This window comes from Oncorhynchus masou, chromosome 5 (assembly GCF_036934945.1).
Source record: "Oncorhynchus masou masou isolate Uvic2021 chromosome 5, UVic_Omas_1.1, whole genome shotgun sequence".
Taxonomy (NCBI): Eukaryota; Metazoa; Chordata; class Actinopteri; order Salmoniformes; family Salmonidae; genus Oncorhynchus; species Oncorhynchus masou.
This window is the reverse complement of record NC_088216.1, coordinates 82328059-82346529: the sequence shown is the minus strand read 5'-3', so window position 1 is coordinate 82346529 and position 18471 is coordinate 82328059. Positions and strand designations below refer to the sequence as shown.

At 47.9% G+C, this 18471-nt stretch overlaps 2 protein-coding genes across 6 annotated transcripts in view; one reads left to right on the top strand and one right to left on the bottom strand.

Moving 5' to 3' along the window:
* LOC135540385 (cytochrome c oxidase subunit NDUFA4-like) overlaps nt 1-18471 on the bottom strand; it is a 166018-nt gene that overhangs the window by 84096 nt on the left and 63451 nt on the right. The window lies entirely within an intron of this gene.
* LOC135540384 (rho GTPase-activating protein 27-like) overlaps nt 1-18471 on the top strand; it is a 90954-nt gene that overhangs the window by 64351 nt on the left and 8132 nt on the right. For 4 of the 5 annotated variants that reach the window (XM_064966997.1, XM_064966998.1, XM_064966999.1 and 1 more), the window contains 10 exons: nt 4914-5012; nt 9535-9596; nt 9793-9880; nt 9994-10089; nt 10793-10891; nt 11358-11475; nt 12016-12135; nt 13950-14048; nt 16161-16238; nt 17943-17996. In XM_064966997.1, the coding sequence (XP_064823069.1) occupies nt 4914-5012; nt 9535-9596; nt 9793-9880; nt 9994-10089; nt 10793-10891; nt 11358-11475; nt 12016-12135; nt 13950-14048; nt 16161-16238; nt 17943-17996 (913 nt within the window). The remainder of the gene's footprint in view (nt 1-4913; nt 5013-9534; nt 9597-9792; nt 9881-9993; nt 10090-10792; nt 10892-11357; nt 11476-12015; nt 12136-13949; nt 14049-16160; nt 16239-17942; nt 17997-18471) is intronic. The other variant, XM_064967000.1, reaches the window with a different exon arrangement.

The following is an 18471-nucleotide window of genomic DNA, read 5'->3' as shown; positions in this document are numbered from 1 at the left end:
AAGCTATCCACGAGAATCGATGCATGATAATCTATCCATGAGAATCTATCCATGAGAATCTATCCACGAGAATCTATCCATGAGAATCTATCCATGAGAATCTATCCACAAGAATCTATCCACAAGAATCTATCCATGATAATCTATCCATGATAATCTATCCATGATAATCTATCCACGAGAATCTATCCATGATAATCTATCCATGATAATTTATCCATGAGAATCTATCCATGAGAATCTATACTCAAATCTATCCATGAGAATCTATCCATGATAATCTATCCACGAGAATCTATCCATGAGAATCTATCCATGATAATCTATCCACGAGAATATATCCATGAGAATCTATCCATGATAATCTATCCACGAGAATCGATGCATGATAATCTATCCTCGAGAATCTATCCATGAGAATCTATCCACGAGAATATATCCATGAGAATCTATCCATGATAATCTATCCACGAGAATCGATGCATGATTATCTATCCATGAGAATCTATCCTCGAGAATCTATCCATGAGAATCTATCCATGAGAATCTATCCATGAGAATCTATCCATGAGAATCTATCCACGAGAATCTATCCATGAGAATCTATCCATGAGAATCTATCCACGAGAATCTATCCACGAGAATCTATCCATGAGAATCTATCCATGAGAATCTATCCATGAGAATCTATCCATGATTATCTATCCATGAGAATCTATCCTCGAGAATCTATCCATGAGAATCTATCCATGAGAATCTATCCACGAGAATCTATCCATGAGAATCTATCCATGAGAATCTATCCACGAGAATCTATCCATGAGAATCTATCCATGAGAATCTATCCATGAGAATCTATCCATGAGAATCGATGCATGATAATCTATCCATGAGAATCTATCCATGAGAATCTAACCATGAGAAGCTATCCATGAGAATCGATGCATGATAATCTATCCATGAGAATCTATCCATGAGAATCTATCCACGAGAATATATCCATGAGAATCTATCCATGAGAATCTATCCACAAGAATCTATCCATGATAATCTATCCATGAGAATCGATGCATGATAATCTATCCATGAGAATCTATCCTCGAGAATCTATCCATGAGAATCTATCCATGATAATCTATCCATGAGAATCTATCCATGAGAATCTATCCATGAGAATATATCCATGAGAATCTATCCATGATAATCTATCCACGAGAATCGATGCATGATAATCTATCCATGAGAATCTATCCTCGAGAATCTATCCATGAGAATCTATCCATGATAATCTATCCATGAGAATCTATCCATGAGAATCTATCCACGAGAATCTATCCATGAGAATCTATCCATGAGAATCTATCCATGAGAATCTATCCATGAGAATCTATCCATAAGAATCGATGCATGATAATCTATCCATGAGAATCTATCCATGAAAATCTAACCATGAGAAGCTATCCACGAGAATCGATGCATGATAATCTATCCATGAGAATCTATCCATGAGAATCTATCCACGATAATCTATCCATGAGAATCAATCCATGATAATCTATCCACAAGAATCAATCCATGATAATCTATCCATGAGAATCTATCCATGATAATCTATCCACGAGAATCTATCCATGATAATCTATCCATGATAATCTATCCACGAGAATCTATCCACGAGAATCTATCCATGAGAATCTATCCATGAGAATCTATCCATGAGAATCTATACTCAAATCTATCCATGAGAATCTATCCATGATAATCTATCCACGAGAATCTATCCATGAGAATCTATCCATGATAATCTATCCACGAGAATATATCCATGAGAATCTATCCATGATAATCTATCCACGAGAATCGATGCATGATAATCTATCCATGAGAATCTATCCTCGAGAATCTATCCACGAGAATCTATCCATGAGAATCTATCCATGATAATCTATCCACGAGAATATATCCATGAGAATCTATCCATGATAATCTATCCACGAGAATCGATGCATGATAATCTATCCATGAGAATCTATCCATGAGAATCTATCCACGAGAATCTATCCACGAGAATCTATCCATGAGAATCTATCCACAAGAATCTATCCATGATAATCTATCCATGAGAATCTATCCATGATAATCTATCCACGAGAATCTATCCATGATAATCTATCCATGATAATCTATCCATGAGAATCTATCCATGAGAATCTATACTCAAATCTATCCATGAGAATCTATCCATAAGAATCTATCCATGATAATCTATCCACGAGAATATATCCACGAGAATCGATGCATGATAATCTATCCATGAGAATCTATCCTCGAGAATCTATCCATGAGAATCTATCCATGATAATCTATCCATGAGAATCTATCCATGAGAATCTATCCACGAGAATCTATCCATGAGAATCTATCCATGAGAATCTATCCATGAGAATCGATGCATGATAATCTATCCATTAGAATCTATCCATGAGAATCTATCCATGAGAAGCTATCCACGAGAATCGATGCATTATAATCTATCCATGAGAATCTATCCATGAGAATCTATCCACGAGAATCTATCCACGAGAATCTATCCATGAGAATCTATCCACAAGAATCTATCCATGATAATCTATCCATGATAATCTATCCTCGAGAATCTATCCATGAGAATCTATCCATGAGAATCTATCCTCGAGAATCTATCCATGAGAATCTATCCACAAGAATCTATCCATGATAATCTATCCATGAGAATCTATCCATGAGAATCTATACTCAAATCTATCCATGAGAATCTATCCATGAGAATCTATCCATGATAATCTATCCACGAGAATATATCCACGAGAATCGATGCATGATAATCTATCCATGAGAATCTATCCTCGAGAATCTATCCATGAGAATCTATCCACAAGAATCTATCCATGATAATCTATCCATGAGAAACTATCCATGATAATCTATCCACGAGAATCTATCCATGATAATCTATCCATGATAATCTATCCTCGAGAATCTATCCATGAGAATCTATCCATGATAATCTATCCATGAGAATCTATCCATGAGAATCTATCCACGAGAATCTATCCACGAGAATCTATCCACGAGAATCTATCCATGAGAATCTATCCATGAGAATCTATCCATGAGAATCGATGCATGATAATATATCCATGAGAATCTATCCATGAGAATCTATCCATGAGAAGCTATCCACGAGAATCGATGCATGATAATCTATCCATGAGAATCTATCCATGAGAATCTATCCACGAGAATCTATCCACGAGAATCTATCCATGAGAATCTATCCATGAGAATCTATCCATGATAATCTATCCACGAGAATCTATCCATGATAATCTATCCATGAGAATCTATCCATGAGAATCTATACTCAAATCTATCCATGAGAATCTATCCATGATAATCTATCCACGAGAATCTATCCATGAGAATCTATCCATGATAATCTATCCACGAGAATATATCCATGAGAATCTATCCATGATAATCTATCCACGAGAATCGATGCATGATAATCTATCCATGAGAATCTATCCTCGAGAATCTATCCACGATAATCTATCCATGAGAATCTATCCATGATAATCTATCCACGTGAATCTATCCATGATAATCTATCCATGATAATCTATCCATGAGAATCTATCCATGAGAATCTATACTCAAATCTATCCATGAGAATCTATCCATGATAATCTATCCACGAGAATCTATCCATGAGAATCTATCCATGATAATCTATCCACGAGAATATATCCATGAGAATCTATCCATGATAATCTATCCACGAGAATCGATGCATGATAATCTATCCATGAGAATCTATCCTCGAGAATCTATCCATGAGAATCTATCCATGATAATCTATCCACGAGAATCGATGCATGATTATCTATCCATGAGAATCTATCCTCGAGAATCTATCCATGAGAATCTATCCACGAGAATCTATCCATGAGAATCTATCCATGAGAATCTATCCTCAAGAATCTATCCATGAGAATCTATCCATGAGAATCTATACTCGAATCTATCCATGAGAATCTATCCATGATAATCTATCCACGAGAATCTATCCATGAGAATCTATCCATGAGAATCTATCCATGAGAATCTATCCTCGAATCTATCCATGAGAATCTATCCATGAGAATCTATCCATGAGAATCTGTCCTCGAATCTATACATGAGAATCTATCCTCGAATCTATCCATGAGAATCTATCCTCGAATCTATCCATGATAGTCTATCCTCGAATCTATCCATGAGAATCTATCCATGAGAATCTATCCATGAAAATCTATCCATGAGAATCTATCCACGAGAATTATCCATGAGAATCTATCCATGAGAATCTATCCATGAGAATCTATCCATGAGAATCTATCCATGAGAATCTATCCTCGAATCTATCCATGAGAATCTATCCTCGAATCTATCCATGAGAATCTATCCTCGAATCTATCCATGAGAATCTATCCTTGAATCTATCCACGAGAATCTATCCATGAGAATCTATCCACCATGAGAATCTATCCATGAGAATCTATCCATGAGAATCTATCCATGAGAATCTGTCCATGAGAATCTATCCATGAGAATCTATCCATGATAATCTATCCATTATAATCTATCCATGAGAATCTATCCTCAAGAATATATCCACAAGAATCTGCCTATGAGAATATATCCTCGAGATATTTGTCCATGAGAATCTATCCACGAGATATTTGTCCATGAGAATCTATCCACGAGATATTTGTCCATGAGAATCTATCCACGAGATATTTGTCCATGAGAATCTATCCACGAGATATTTGTCCATGAGAATCTATCCACGAGATATTTGTCCAGACCTAACATACATGTGTTGTTCGTAGCTGGGCCAGCAAGACTGTTCCTACCCTGGGACCAGTGTTGTGGTGGTGGAGCCTCCTTCTCCAGCCACCTCTCCTGACAGCAATGACAGCTCCACACCCGTGAGTCTCACATCTCAAATGTCCACATCTGTCCCTCTGTCTCTGCAGTCTACCATCTGTCCCTCTGTCTCCACTGTCTCCCATCTGTACCTCTGTCTCCACTGTCTCCCATCTGTCTCCGCTGTCTCCCATCTGTCCCTCTGTCCCTGTGTCTCCCATCTGTCCCTCTGTCTCCCATCTGTCTCCAATCTGTCCCTCTGTCTCCGCTGTCTCCCATATGTCCCTCTGTCTCCGCTGTCTACCATCTGTCCCTCTGTCTACCATCTGTCCCTCTGTCTCCCATCTGTCCCTCTGTCTACCATCTGTCTCCACTGTCTCCCATCTGTCTCCACTGTCTCCCATCTGTCCCTCTGTCTCCACTGTCTCCCATCTGTCCCTCTGTCTCCCATCTGTCCCTCTGTCTCTGCTGTCTACCATCTGTCCCTCTGTCTCCCATCTGTCCCTCTGTCTCCCATCTGTCCCTCTGTCTCCCATCTGTCCCTCTGTCTCCACTGTCTCCCATCTGTCCCTCTGTCTCCCATCTGTCCCTCTGTCTCCCATCTGTCCCTCTGTCTCCGCTGTCTCCCATCTGTCCCTCTGTCTCCGCTGTCTCCCATCTGTCCCTCTGTCTCCACTGTCTCCCATCTGTCCCTCTGTCTACCTTCTGTCCCTCTGTCTCCCATCTGTCCCTCTGTCTCCACTGTCTCCCATCTGTCCCTCTGTCTCCCATCTGTCCCTCTGTCTCCGCTGTCTCCCATCTGTCCCTCTGTCTACCATCTGTCCCTCTGTCTCCCATCTGTCCCTCTGTCTCCCATCTGTCCCTCTGTCTCCCATCTGTCCCTCTGTCTCCGCTGTCTCCCATCTGTCCCTCTGTCTCCCATATGTCCCTCTGTCTCCACTGTCTCCCATCTGTCCCTCTGTCTCCCATCTGTCCCTCTGTCTCCCATCTGTCCTGCTGTCTCCCATCTGTCCCTCTGTCTCCGCTGTCTCCCATCTGTCCCTCTGTCTCCGCTGTCTCCCATCTGTCCCTCTGTCTCCCATCTGTCCCTCTGTCTCCGCTGTCTCCCATCTGTCCCGCTGTCTCCCATCTGTCTCCGCTGTCTCCCATCTGTCCCTCTGTCTCCGCTGTCTCCCACCTGTCCCTCTGTCTCCGCTGTCTCCCATCTGTCCCTCTGTCTCTGCTGTCTCCCATCTGTCTCCGCTGTCTCCCATCTGTCCCTCTGTCTCCCATCTGTCCCTCTGTCTCCGCTGTCTCCCATCTGTCCCGCTGTCTCCCATCTGTCTCCGCTGTCTCCCATCTGTCCCTCTGTCTCCGCTGTCTCCCATCTTTCCCTCTGTCTCCGCTGTCTCCCATCTGTCCCTCTGTCTCTGCTGTCTCCCATCTGTCTCCGCTGTCTCCCATCTGTCCCTCTGTCTCCCATCTGTCCCTCTGTCTCTGCTTTCTCCCATCTGTCTCCACTGTCTCCCATCTGTCTCCACTGTCTCCCATCTGTCTCCGCTGTCTCCCATCTGTCCCTCTGTCTCCGCTGTCTCCCATCTGTCTCCGCTGTCTCCCATCTGTCCCTCTGTCTCCGCTGTCTCCCATCTGTCCCGCTGTCTCCCATCTGTCTCCGCTGTCTCCCATCTGTCCCTCTGTCTCCGCTGTCTCCCATCTGTCCCTCTGTCTCTGCTGTCTCCCATCTGTCTCCGCTGTCTCCCATCTGTCCCTCTGTCTCCGCTGTCTCCCATCTGTCCCGCTGTCTCCCATCTGTCTCCGCTGTCTCCCATCTGTCCCTCTGTCTCCACTGTCTCCCATCTGTCCCTCTGTCTCCGCTGTCTCCCATCTCTCCCTCTGTCTCTGCTGTCTCCCATCTGTCTCCGCTGTCTCCCATCTGTCCCTCTGTCTCCCATCTGTCCCTCTGTCTCTGCTTTCTCCCATCTGTCTCCACTGTCTCCCATCTGTCTCCACTGTCTCCCATCTGTCTCCGCTGTCTCCCATCTGTCTCCGCTGTCTCCCATCTGTCCCTCTGTCTCCGCTGTCTCCCATCTGTCTCCGCTGTCTCCCATCTGTCTCCACTGTCTCCCATCTGTCTCCGCTGTCTCCCATCTGTCTCCGCTGTCTCCCATCTGTCCCTCTGTGTCCGCTGTCTCCCATCTGTCTCCGCTGTCTCCCATCTGTCCCTCTGTCTCTGCTGTCTCCCATCTGTCTCCGCTGTCTCCCATCTGTCCCTTTGTCTCCCATCTGTCCCTCTGTCTCTGCTGTCTCCCATCTGTCTTCACTGTCTCCCATCCGTCCCTCTGTCTCCCATCTGTCACCCTGTCTCCACTTTCTCCCATCTATCTTCACTGTCTCCCATCTGTCACTCTGTCTCCGCTTTCTCCCATCTGTCTTCACTGTCTCCCATCTGTCTCCGCTGTCTCCCATCTGTCTCCGCTGTCTCCCATCTGTCCCTCTGTCTCCGCTGTCTCCCTTCTGTCTCCGCTGTCTCCCATCTGTCCCTCTGTCTCCGCTGTCTCCCATCTGTCTCTCTGTCTCCGCTGTCTCCCATCTGTCTCCACCGTCTCCCATCTGTCTCCGCTGTCTCCCATCTGTCCCCCTGTCTCCGCTGTCTCCCATCTGTCCCTCTGTCCCTGTGTCTTCCATCTGTCGCTCTGTCTCCTCTGTCTCCCATCTGTCCCCCTGTCTCCGCTGTCTCCCATCTGTCCCTCTGTCTCCCATCTGTCTCCACTGTCTCCCATCTGTCTCCGCTGTCTCCCATCTGTCCCCCTGTCTCCGCTGTCTCCCATCTGTCCCTCTGTCTCCCATCTGTCCCTCTGTCTCCGCTGTCTCCCCTCTGTCTCCGCTGTCTCCCATCTGTCCCTCTGTCTCCCATCTGTCCCCCTTTCTCCCATCTGTCCCTCTGTCTCTGCTGTCTCCCATCTGTCCCCTGTCTCCGCTGTCTCCCATCTGTCCCCCTGTCTCCCATCTGTCCCTCTGTCTCCGCTGTCTTCCATCTGTCCCCTGTCTCCGCTGTCTCCCATCTGTCCCCCTGTCTCCCATCTGTCCCTCTGTCTCCACTGTCTCCCATCTGTCTCCGCTGTCTCCCATCTGTCCCCCTGTCTCCGCTGTCTCCCATCTGTCCCTCTGTCCCTGTGTCTTCCATCTGTCGCTCTGTCTCCTCTGTCTCCCATCTGTCCCCCTGTCTCCGCTGTCTCCCATCTGTCCCTCTGTCTCCCATCTGTCTCCACTGTCTCCCATCTGTCTCCGCTGTCTCCCATCTGTCCCCCTGTCTCCGCTGTCTCCCATCTGTCCCTCTGTCTCCCATCTGTCCCTCTGTCTCCGCTGTCTCCCCTCTGTCTCCGCTGTCTCCCATCTGTCCCTCTGTCTCCCATCTGTCCCCCTTTCTCCCATCTGTCCCTCTGTCTCCGCTGTCTCCCATCTGTCCCCCTGTCTCCGCTGTCTCCCATCTGTCCCTCTGTCTCCGCTGTCTTCCATCTGTCCCTCTGTCTCCGCTGTCTCCCATCTGTCTCCACTGTCTCCCATCTGTCTCCGCTGTCTCCCATCTGTCTCCGCTGTCTCCCATCTGTCCCCCTGTCTCTGCTGTCTCCCATCTGTCATTCTGTCTCCGCTGTCATCCATCTGTCCCTCTGTCTCCGCTGTCTCCCATCTGTCTCCACTGTCTCCCATCTGTCTCCGCTGTCTCCCATCTGTCCCCCTGTCTCTGCTGTCTCCCATCTGTCTCCACTGTCTCCCATCTGTCTCCGCTGTCTCCCATCTGTCCCTCTGTCTCCGCTGTCTCCCATCTGTCCCTCTGTCTCCGCTGTCTCCCATCTGTCCCTCTGTCTCCGCTGTCTTCCATCTGTCCCTCTGTCTCCGCTGTCTCCCATCTGTCTCCACTGTCTCCCATCTGTCTCCGCTGTCTCCCATCTGTCCCTCTGTCTCCGCTGTCTCCCATCTGTCCCTCTGTCTCCGCTGTCTTCCATCTGTCCCTCTGTCTCCGCTGTCTCCCATCTGTCTCCACTGTCTCCCATCTGTCTCCGCTGTCTCCCATCTGTCCCCCTGTCTCCGCTGTCTCCCATCTGTCCCTCTGTCTCCACTGCCTCCCATCTGTCCCTCTGTCTCCGCTGTCTCCCATCTGTCTCCACTGTCTCCCATCTGTCTCCGCTGTCTCCCATCTGTCCCTCTGTCTCCACTGTCTCCCATCTGTCCCTCTGTCTCCACTGCCTCCCATCTGTCTCCGCTGTCTCCCATCTGTCCCTCTGTCTCCACTGTCTCCCATCTGTCCCTCTGTCTCCCATCTGTCCCTCTGTCTCCCATCTGTCCCTTTGTCTCCGCTGTCTCCCACCTGTCCCTCTGTCTCCGCTGTCTCCTATCTGTATACACCTGTCCCGCTGTCTCCGCTGTCTCCCATCTGTATACACCTGTCCCACTGTCCATCCATGGCTCTAGTGACATTTGCAACTCATTCCCTAGGTTGTTGCTGTAAATGTTTAACTTCCTGTGTGGCACCAACGTGGGTCATCAGAGTAGCCAGTGAATTAGCCCTCTGTACCAATAGTTCATCTCCCCTGCTTCCTTCCTCAGGAGCTGGAAAAGGCAGGTCTGCTGAACAAGACTAAGATAGCAGAGGGAGGCCGGAAACTGAGGTAGACTGTCCGTGATATGTAGAAGATATCTCATCTTCTACACCCTGTATCTACTGTATAGGTGTGGTGGGAACCGAGAACGTCACCCTGTGTGTGTGTGTGTGTGTGTGTGTGTGTGTGTGTGTGTGTGTGTGTGTGTGTGTGTGTGTGTGTGTGTGTGTGTGTGTGTGTGTGTGCTCTCCTGATGTGTGTTTAGGAAGAACTGGAATCCGTCGTGGGTGGTTCTGGTCGGGAACAGTCTGGTATTCTTCAAGGATCCCAAATCCCAGACCCCCTCCAGCTGGGTAAGATAGTCCTTGAGTTGAACTGTCATAGATGGAGTTTAAATACATTTTTTTTTTGTATTATTTTTTTTTTTTTTAAACGTCTCAAAGACTGCTTTCTTATTGGTCTCCAGAAACCAGGCAACAGTCGTCCGGAGAGCAGTGTAGACCTGAGAGGAGCTGTGGTGCAGTGGACCAATGACCTGTCCAGCAAGAAGAACGTCTTCAAGGTCAGACACACACCAGGAGGGAGTACCTCAAACCACCGTTGTGTTGTTTGTATATTATTTCATAGACACTTTCAGATACTTTATTTCACCCTGTATTTTAGGGAAGTCAAATGTGTCTATTTTAGTCTCACTGAGAGAGAGAGAGAGAGCTGCTCTAGTGGTTTTTCTGTGAAAAAAACATTCTCACGTCCTCTTGAGAGGAAGTTCAGTATCTGACTGTAGGCTATGTGTTGTAATAGGACTCTATGAGCACCAGGGTTCCAGACAATTCAACGTCAACTCAGTCAATTCAATACATGCCTTAAAATTCAATGCATATTTTATATTTCCAGAATTGTTATTTGAATTAATTTCCCGAATTGTATTGTTATTTTATTTATCCTTTATTTAACTAGGCAAGTCAGTTAATTAAGAACAAATACTTATTTTCTATGACGGCCTACCCCGGCCAAACCTGGACGATGCTGGTCCAATTGTGCGCCGCCTTATGGGACTCCCCAATCACGGCCAGATGTGATACAGCCTGGATTTGAACCAGGGAATGTAGTGATGCCTCTAGCACTGAGATGCAGTGCCTTAGACCGCTGTGCCACTCGGGAGCCCGAATTGACTGAAGAATTAGTAGTAGGAAGTAGTACAGTACCTGGTGAAGTAGTCTGTGATTTGGGACTAACCCACGGTACTTGGTCTGTTTGTGTGGTAGCTGAGGACGGTGACAGGGAATGAGTTCCTACTGCAGTCAGAGACAGGCTCACTGATCAGAGAGTGGTTCAATACCATCCACAGTGTCATCGATAGACTGGTGAGTTTCACACACTGTGTGTGCGTTCGCGCGTGTGTGTGTGTGTTCGTGTGTGTGTGTGCGTTTTTGTGTGCGTGTGTATGTTTGTGCGTGTGTGTGTGTGTGTTTGCGTGTGTTTGCGTGCGTGTGTGAGAGCTCTTAGAACCGTTTGCAAGAGATATTCAGCCACAGGAGGCTGGTGGCACCTTAAAGGGGAGGACGGGCCTGTGGTAATGACTGGAGAGGAATCAGTGGAATGGTTTCCGTGTGTGATGCCATTCGCTCCGTTCCAGACATTATTATGGCCCATCCTCCTCTCAGCAGCCCCCACTGTACTCAGCTACTCTAGGAGGACAATGGAAGGGAATTAAAAGCCTTTCTTTATGATCAAACACCAACTTATTTTAACATCTAGCTTTCATCAGGGCGCTAACAAATGGTTAACAAAGTTGTGTGGTACAAGTTGAAATGGTCTTCTCTTCTATAGGATCGGGAGAATCCCCTGGACAATGTTCTGCTGTACTCTCTGAGGAGGGCGGGCAGTGTGGAGATGTTGGACCACAGTGGAGACGAGGAGGACAGTCGAGGAGGATATAAGGCATCACGTGAGTCTCTCCATCCATCCAAGGCTCCAAGAATGCTGTTGCTGTTGCTGTGGTTGCTGTGTGCTTCCTCCCAGTGGTCTATCTATCTTCACATTTCTCTAAAATTGACAATAAATTTGGTCTATCTTTTTTCTTCTTGTACTTCTTGTTCCTGGTGCCTTCCCTCCTTCGCTCCCTCCTTCGCTCCCTCCTTCGCTCCCTCCTTCGCTCCCTCCTTCACTCCCTCCTTCACTCCCTCCCTCCTTCGCTCCCTCCTTCGCTCCCTCCTTCGCTCCCTCCTTCACTCCCTCACTCCTTCGCTCCCTCCTTTGCTCCCTCCTTCACTCCCTCACTCCTTCGCTCCCTCCTTCGCTCCCTCCTTCAATCCCTCCTTCACTCCCTCCTTCACTCCCTCCCTTCTTCACTCCCTCACTCCTTCACTCCCTCACTCCTTCGCTCCCTCCTTCGCTCCCTCCTTCGCTCCCTCCTTCGCTCCCTCCTTCACTCCCTCCCTCCTTCCCACCCTCCTTTATTTCTCTCCCTCTTTGCCTCCCGGTGCAGTCCCTCGTTCTGCTTCCAACGTGGAGAACTCAGAGAGGAAGCGTGTTCGGAGCAGACTGAAGAAGTTCATCCTCAAGAGACCTCCACTACAGATCCTACAAGAGAAAGGACTCATCAAGGGTGAGATCACTGACTGTCTCTGTGTCTCTGTCTCTCTCTCTCTCTCTCTCTCAATTAAATGTAAGGGGCTTTAATGGCATGAGAAACATGTGTTTACATTGACAATGCAATCAAAATAGATAATAAACAAAAGTGAAACAAAAAAAAATTACACTCACACTAGTTCCAAATGAATAAAGACATTTCAAATGTCATATTATTTCTATATGCAGTGTTGTAACGATGTGCAAATAGTTAAAGTACAAAAGGGAAAATAAATCAACATAAATATGGGTTGTATTTAGAATGGTGTTCTTCATTGGTTGACATTTTCTTGTGGCAACAGGTCACACATTTTTTTCAGTGCATCTCAGTTTCCACCTCATTTTGTGGGCAGTGTGTGTGCACATAGCCTGTCTTATCTTGAGAGCCAGGTCTGCCTACGGCGACATTTCTCAATAGCAAGGCTATGCTCACTGAGTCTGTATATAGTCAAAGCTTTCCTTAAGTTTGGGTCAGTCACAGTGGACAGGTATTCTGCCACTGTGTACTCTCTGTTTAGGACCAAAGAGCTTTCTAGTTTTCTCTGTTTTATTGTAAATTCTTTCCAATGTGTCAAGTAATTATCTTTTTGTTTTCTCATGATTTGGTTGGTTCTAATTGTGTTGCTGTCCTGGGGCCCTGTGGGGTCTTTTTGTGTTTGTGAACAAAGCCCCAGGACCAGCTTGCTTAGGGGACTCTTCTCCAGGTTCATCTCTCTGTAGGTGATGGCTTTGTTATGGAATGTTTGGGATTTGGATAATTAGCGGGTATCGGCCTAATTCTGCTCTCCGTGTATTATTTGGTGTTTTACGTTGTACACTGAGGATAGTTTTGAAGAATTCTGGATGCAGTCTCTCAATTTGGTGTTTGTCCCATTTTGTGAATTCTTGGCTGGTGAGTGGACCCCAGACCTCACAATCATTAAGGGCAATTGGTTCTATAACTGATTCAAGTATTTTTAGCCAGATCCTAATTGATTTGAAGAATTTTATGTTATTTTTGACGCCATAGAAGGCCCTTCTTGCCTTGTCTCTCAGATCGTTCACAGCTTTGTGGAAGTTACCTGTGGCGCTGATGTTTAGGCCAAGGTATGTATAGTGTTTGTGTGCTCTAGGGCAAAGGTGTCTAGATGGAATTTGTATTTGTGGTCCTGGCAACTGGACCTTTATTGGAACACCATTTTTTTTTGTCTTACGGAGATTTGCTGTCAGGGCCCAAGTCTGACAGAATCGTTGCAGAAGATCTAGGTGCTGCTGTAGGTCCTCCTTGGTTGGTGACAGATGCACCAGATCATCAGCAACAGTAAACATTTGACTTCAGATTCTAGTAGGGTGAGGCCAGGTTCTGCAGACTGTTCTAGTGCCCTCGCCAGTTTGTTGATATATATTTTGAAGAGGGTGGGGCTTAAGCTGCATCCCTGTCTCATGCCACGGCCTTGTGGAAAGAAATGTGTGTGTTTTATGTCAATTTTAACCCCATGCTTGTTGTTTGTGCACATGGATTTTATCATGTCTTATGCTTTTCCCTCAACACCACTTTCCATCAGTTGAGCTGCCACAACCCTCTGAGAGTAGTGGCAGCTCAACTCCATGGAACTGGGCATCAATTCAGTTCATTGACATTCCTGTGGTGTTTGTTTTCATCAAATAATAAGGAAGTCGTGTGGTATCTATGAATGTGTCCGGGTCTCTCATGACCTCAGATCACAGTTCTGTGAGTGTTGAATGTAAAATCTCTTTAGACCAAATCATATTTAGTCTTCTAAAACATGCTGCTGTTGTTGTCATTTACAGACCAGGTGTTTGGCTGTCATCTGGAGATGCTGTGTGAGAGAGAGAAGAACAACGTGCCTCGTTTCGTCAGGCTCTGCACTGAGGCTGTGGAGAGGAGAGGTACAGCCATAAACATAAAACAATGAGTACAGTACAGCCTCTGGTACTACTCCCCTGTGAGTACAGTACAACCTCTAGCACTACTCCCCTGTGAGTACAGCGTCTGGTACTACTCCCCTGTGAGTACAGCCTCTGGTACTACTCCCCTGTGAGTACAGTACAGCCTCTGGCACTATTCCCCTGTGAGTACAGTACAGCGTCTGGCACTACTCCCCTGTGAGTACAGTACAGCCTCTGGTACTACTCCCCTGTGAGTACAGTACAGCCTCTGGCACTACTCCCCTGTGAGTACAGTACAGCCTCTAGCACTACTCCCCTGTGGGTACAGCCTCTGGTACTACTCCCCTGTGAGTACAGTTCAGCGTCTGGCACTACTCCCCTGTGAGTACAGTACAGCCTCTGGTACTACTCCCCTGTGAGTACAGTACAGCCTCTGGTACTACTCCCCTGTGAGTACAGTACAGCCTCTGGTACTACTCCCCTGTGAGTACAGTACAGCTTCTGGTACTACTCCCCTGTGAGTACAGTTCAGCGTCTGGCACTACTCCCCTGTGAGTACAGTACAGCCTCTGGTACTACTCCCCTGTGAGTACAGTACAGCCTCTGGTACTACTCCCCTGTGAGTACAGTACAGCCCCTGGCACTACTCCCCTGTGAGTACAGTACAGCCTCTGGTACTGCTCCCCTGTGAGTACAGTACAGCCTCTGGTACTACTCCCCTGTGAGTACAGTACAGCCTCTGGCACTACTCCTCTGTGGGTACAGCCTCTGGTACTACTCCCCTGTGAGTACAGTACAGCCCCTGGCACTACTCCCCTGTGAGTACAGTACAGCCTCTGGTACTACTCCCCTGTGAGTACAGTACAGCCTCTGGTACTACTCCCCTGTGAGTACAGTACAGCCTCTGGCACTACTCCCCTGTGGGTACAGCCTCTGGTACTACTCCCCTGTGAGTACAGTACAGCCTCTAGCACTACTCCCCTGTGGGTACAGCCTCTGGTACTACTCCCCTGTGAGTACAGTTCAGCGTCTGGCACTACTCCCCTGTGAGTACAGTACAGCCTCTGGTACTACTCCCCTGTGGGTACAGTACAGCCTCTAGCACTACTCCCCTGTGGGTACAGCCTCTGGTACTACTCCCCTGTGAGTACAGTACAGCCCCTGGCACTACTCCCCTGTGAGTACAGTACAGCCTCTGGTACTACTCCCCTGTGAGTACAGTACAGCCTCTGGTACTACTCCCCTGTGAGTACAGTACAGCCTCTGGCACTACTCCTCTGTGGGTACAGCCTCTGGTACTACTCCCCTGTGAGTACAGTACAGCCCCTGGCACTACTCCCCTGTGAGTACAGTACAGCCTCTGGTACTACTCCCTGTGAGTACAGTACAGCCTCTGGTACTACTCCCCTGTGAGTACAGTACAGCCTCTGGCACTACTCCCCTGTGGGTACAGCCTCTGGTACTACTCCCCTGTGAGTACAGTACAGCCTCTAGCACTACTCCCCTGTGGGTACAGCCTCTGGTACTACTCCCCTGTGAGTACAGTTCAGCGTCTGGCACTACTCCCCTGTGAGTACAGTACAGCCTCTGGTACTACTCCCCTGTGGGTACAGTACAGCCTCTAGCACTACTCCCCTGTGGGTACAGCCTCTGGTACTACTCCCCTGTGAGTACAGTTCAGCGTCTGGCACTACTCCCCTGTGAGTACAGTACAGCCTCTGGTACTACTCCCCTGTGAGTACAGTACAGCCTCTGGTACTACTCCCCTGTGGGTACAGTACAGCCTCTGGCTCTACTCCCCTGTGAGTACAGTACAGCCTCTGGCACTACTCCCCTGTGAGTACAGCCTCTGGCACTACTCCCCTGTGAGTACAGCCTCTGGCACTACTCCCCGGTGAGTACAGTACAGCCTTTGGCACTACTCCCCTGTGGGTACAGTTTGGCTGTTGTTAAACAAATATTTTCACATCACATTTAACTGGTTTATAATTTATATGGATTCTATGGGTTTTAAGACAGTGTTTTAAATATCTGTGGTTGTTGCCAGGGTTACATGGAGTTCCGGTGTGTTATTGCCAGGGTTACATGTCCTACCTGTGTGTTGTTATACAGGTCTGGAGACAGACGGTATCTACAGAGTGAGTGGGAACCTGGCGGTCATCCAGAAACTACGCTTCCTAGTCAACCATGGTGAGGGAGGGAGTACGGGAGGAATGAAGAGAGGGAGGAGGGAGGGAGGAATGAAGAGAGGGAGGAGGGAGGGAGGAATGAAGAGAGGGAGGAGGTAGGGAGGAATGAAGAGAGGGAGGAGGGAGGGAGGAATGAAGACAGGGAGGAGGGAGGGAGGAGGGAGGGAGGAATGAAGAGAGGGAGGAGGGAGGGGGGAGGGAGGGAGGAATGAAGAGAGGGAGGAGGGAGGGAGGAGGAGTTAGGCATGAAGAGAGGGAGGGAGACGGGAGGAATGAAGAAGAGAGGGAGGAGGGAGGGAGGAGGGAGGGAGGTAGATATGAAGAGAGGGAGGGAGTATGGGAGGAATGAAGAGAGGGAGGAATGAAGAGAGGGAGGAAGAGAGGGAGGAGGGAGGGAGGAATGAAGAGAGGGAGGAGGGAGGGAGGTATGAAGAGAGGGAGGGAGTATGGGAGGGATGAAGAGAGGGAGGAAGAGAGGGAGGAGGGAGGGAGGAAGAGAGGGAGGAGGGAGGGAGGAGGGAGGGAGGTATGAAGAGAGGGAGGGAGTACGGGAGGAATGAAGAGAGGGAGGAAGGAGGGAGGAGGGAGGGAGGTAGGTATGAAGAGAGGGAGGGAGTACGGGAGGAATGAAGAGAGGGAGGAATGAAGAGATGGAGGAGGTAGGGAGGAATGAAGAGAGGGAGGAGGGAGGGAGGAATGAAGACAGGGAGGAGGGAGGGAGGAGGGAGGGAGAAATAAAGAGAGGGAGGGAGGAGGGAGGGAGGGAGGTAGGTATGAAGAGAGGGAGAGAGTACGGGAGGAATGAAGAGAGGGAGGAGGGAGGGAGGAATGAAGAGAGGGAGGAGGGAGGGAGGAATGAAGAGAGGGAGGAGGGAGGGAGGAGGGAGGGAGGTATGAAGAGAGGGAGGGAGTATGGGAGGGATGAAGAGAGGGAGGAGGGAGGGAGGGAGGAAGAGAGGGAGGTATGAAGAGAGGGAGGGAGTACGGGAGGAATGAAGAGAGGGAGGAAGAGAGGGAGGATAGAGGGAGGGAGGAAGAGAGGGAGGAGGGAGGGAGGGAGGTATGAAGAGAGGGAGGGAGTACGGGAGGAATGAAGAGAGGGAGGAAGAGAGGGAGGAGGGAGGGAGGGAGGAAGAGAGGGAGGAGGGAGGGAGGTATGAAGAGAGGGAGGAAGAGAGGGAGGAGGGAGGAAAGAGGGAGGAGGGTGGGAGGAGGGAGGGAGGTATGAAGAGAGGGAGGGAGTACGGGAGGAATGAAGAGAGAAGAGAGAGGAAGGAGGGAGATATAAAGAGACGGAAGAGGGAGGGAGGTATGAAGAGAGGGAGGAAGGGATGAAGAGAGGGAGGAAGGGATGAAGAGAGGGAGGAAGGGATGAAGAGAGGGAGGAAGGGATGAAGAGAGGGAGGAAGGGATGAGGAAGGGATGAAGAGAGAGAAGGAAGGGATGAAGAGAGGGAGGAAGGGATGAAGAGAGGGAGGAAGGGATGAAGAGAGGGAGGAAGGGATGAAGAGGGATGTGGGAGGAAGGGATGAAGCGAGGGAGGGGCTATTTTCTGAAAAGCATCCTACACTACACATTTAATTTTTTTTAAGCCCAGAGTGCTTTATAATGGACATAATTTAGGATTCCACTCTGAAGGAGAGTAACCTGATTCCGACCTGCTTGACCTTGTAGGCTAAATGACTGTTGGTTGTTTTTTTTGCAGAGCGAGCGGTGACTACAGACGGACGTTATATGTTCCCTGCGGAGTTGGTACAAGGTAGACAGACAGATGGAGACTGTCGAGCCAAAATGGCTCTCAGTTTTCATCCAAATGCCTATCTGCATACCTGTGTGCACTGTACTCACTCCATACATGCAAAAGGACATGTTTGCTTGTCTCGATACTTTCCATGTGTCTATTGTGTTGTCTATGCATCAAATATTTCTGTTTGAGTAAGCTATATATTCAAGTCCTATGTGTCCTTTTACACAGTCCATTGGTGTCACCCAGTGGTTTAAACAGAGTACTGTAGCTTGTGTTTTGTGGAACACCGTAGCCCAGCTCACCTGACCAATGTTTTGTGATACATTGTTCAGGAGGGTCGTATTGTGTTTGCCTTTCTCTCTGCCCTCTGACTATCGCTTCACTTTCACAGACACTTTCTTTCTGCTTCAGCTACCAGCCTGCAGGCCGACCTGTCAATCAAAGTACTGAAGGAGTTTTAACAGTAAAATTCACACATGTCCCTCCC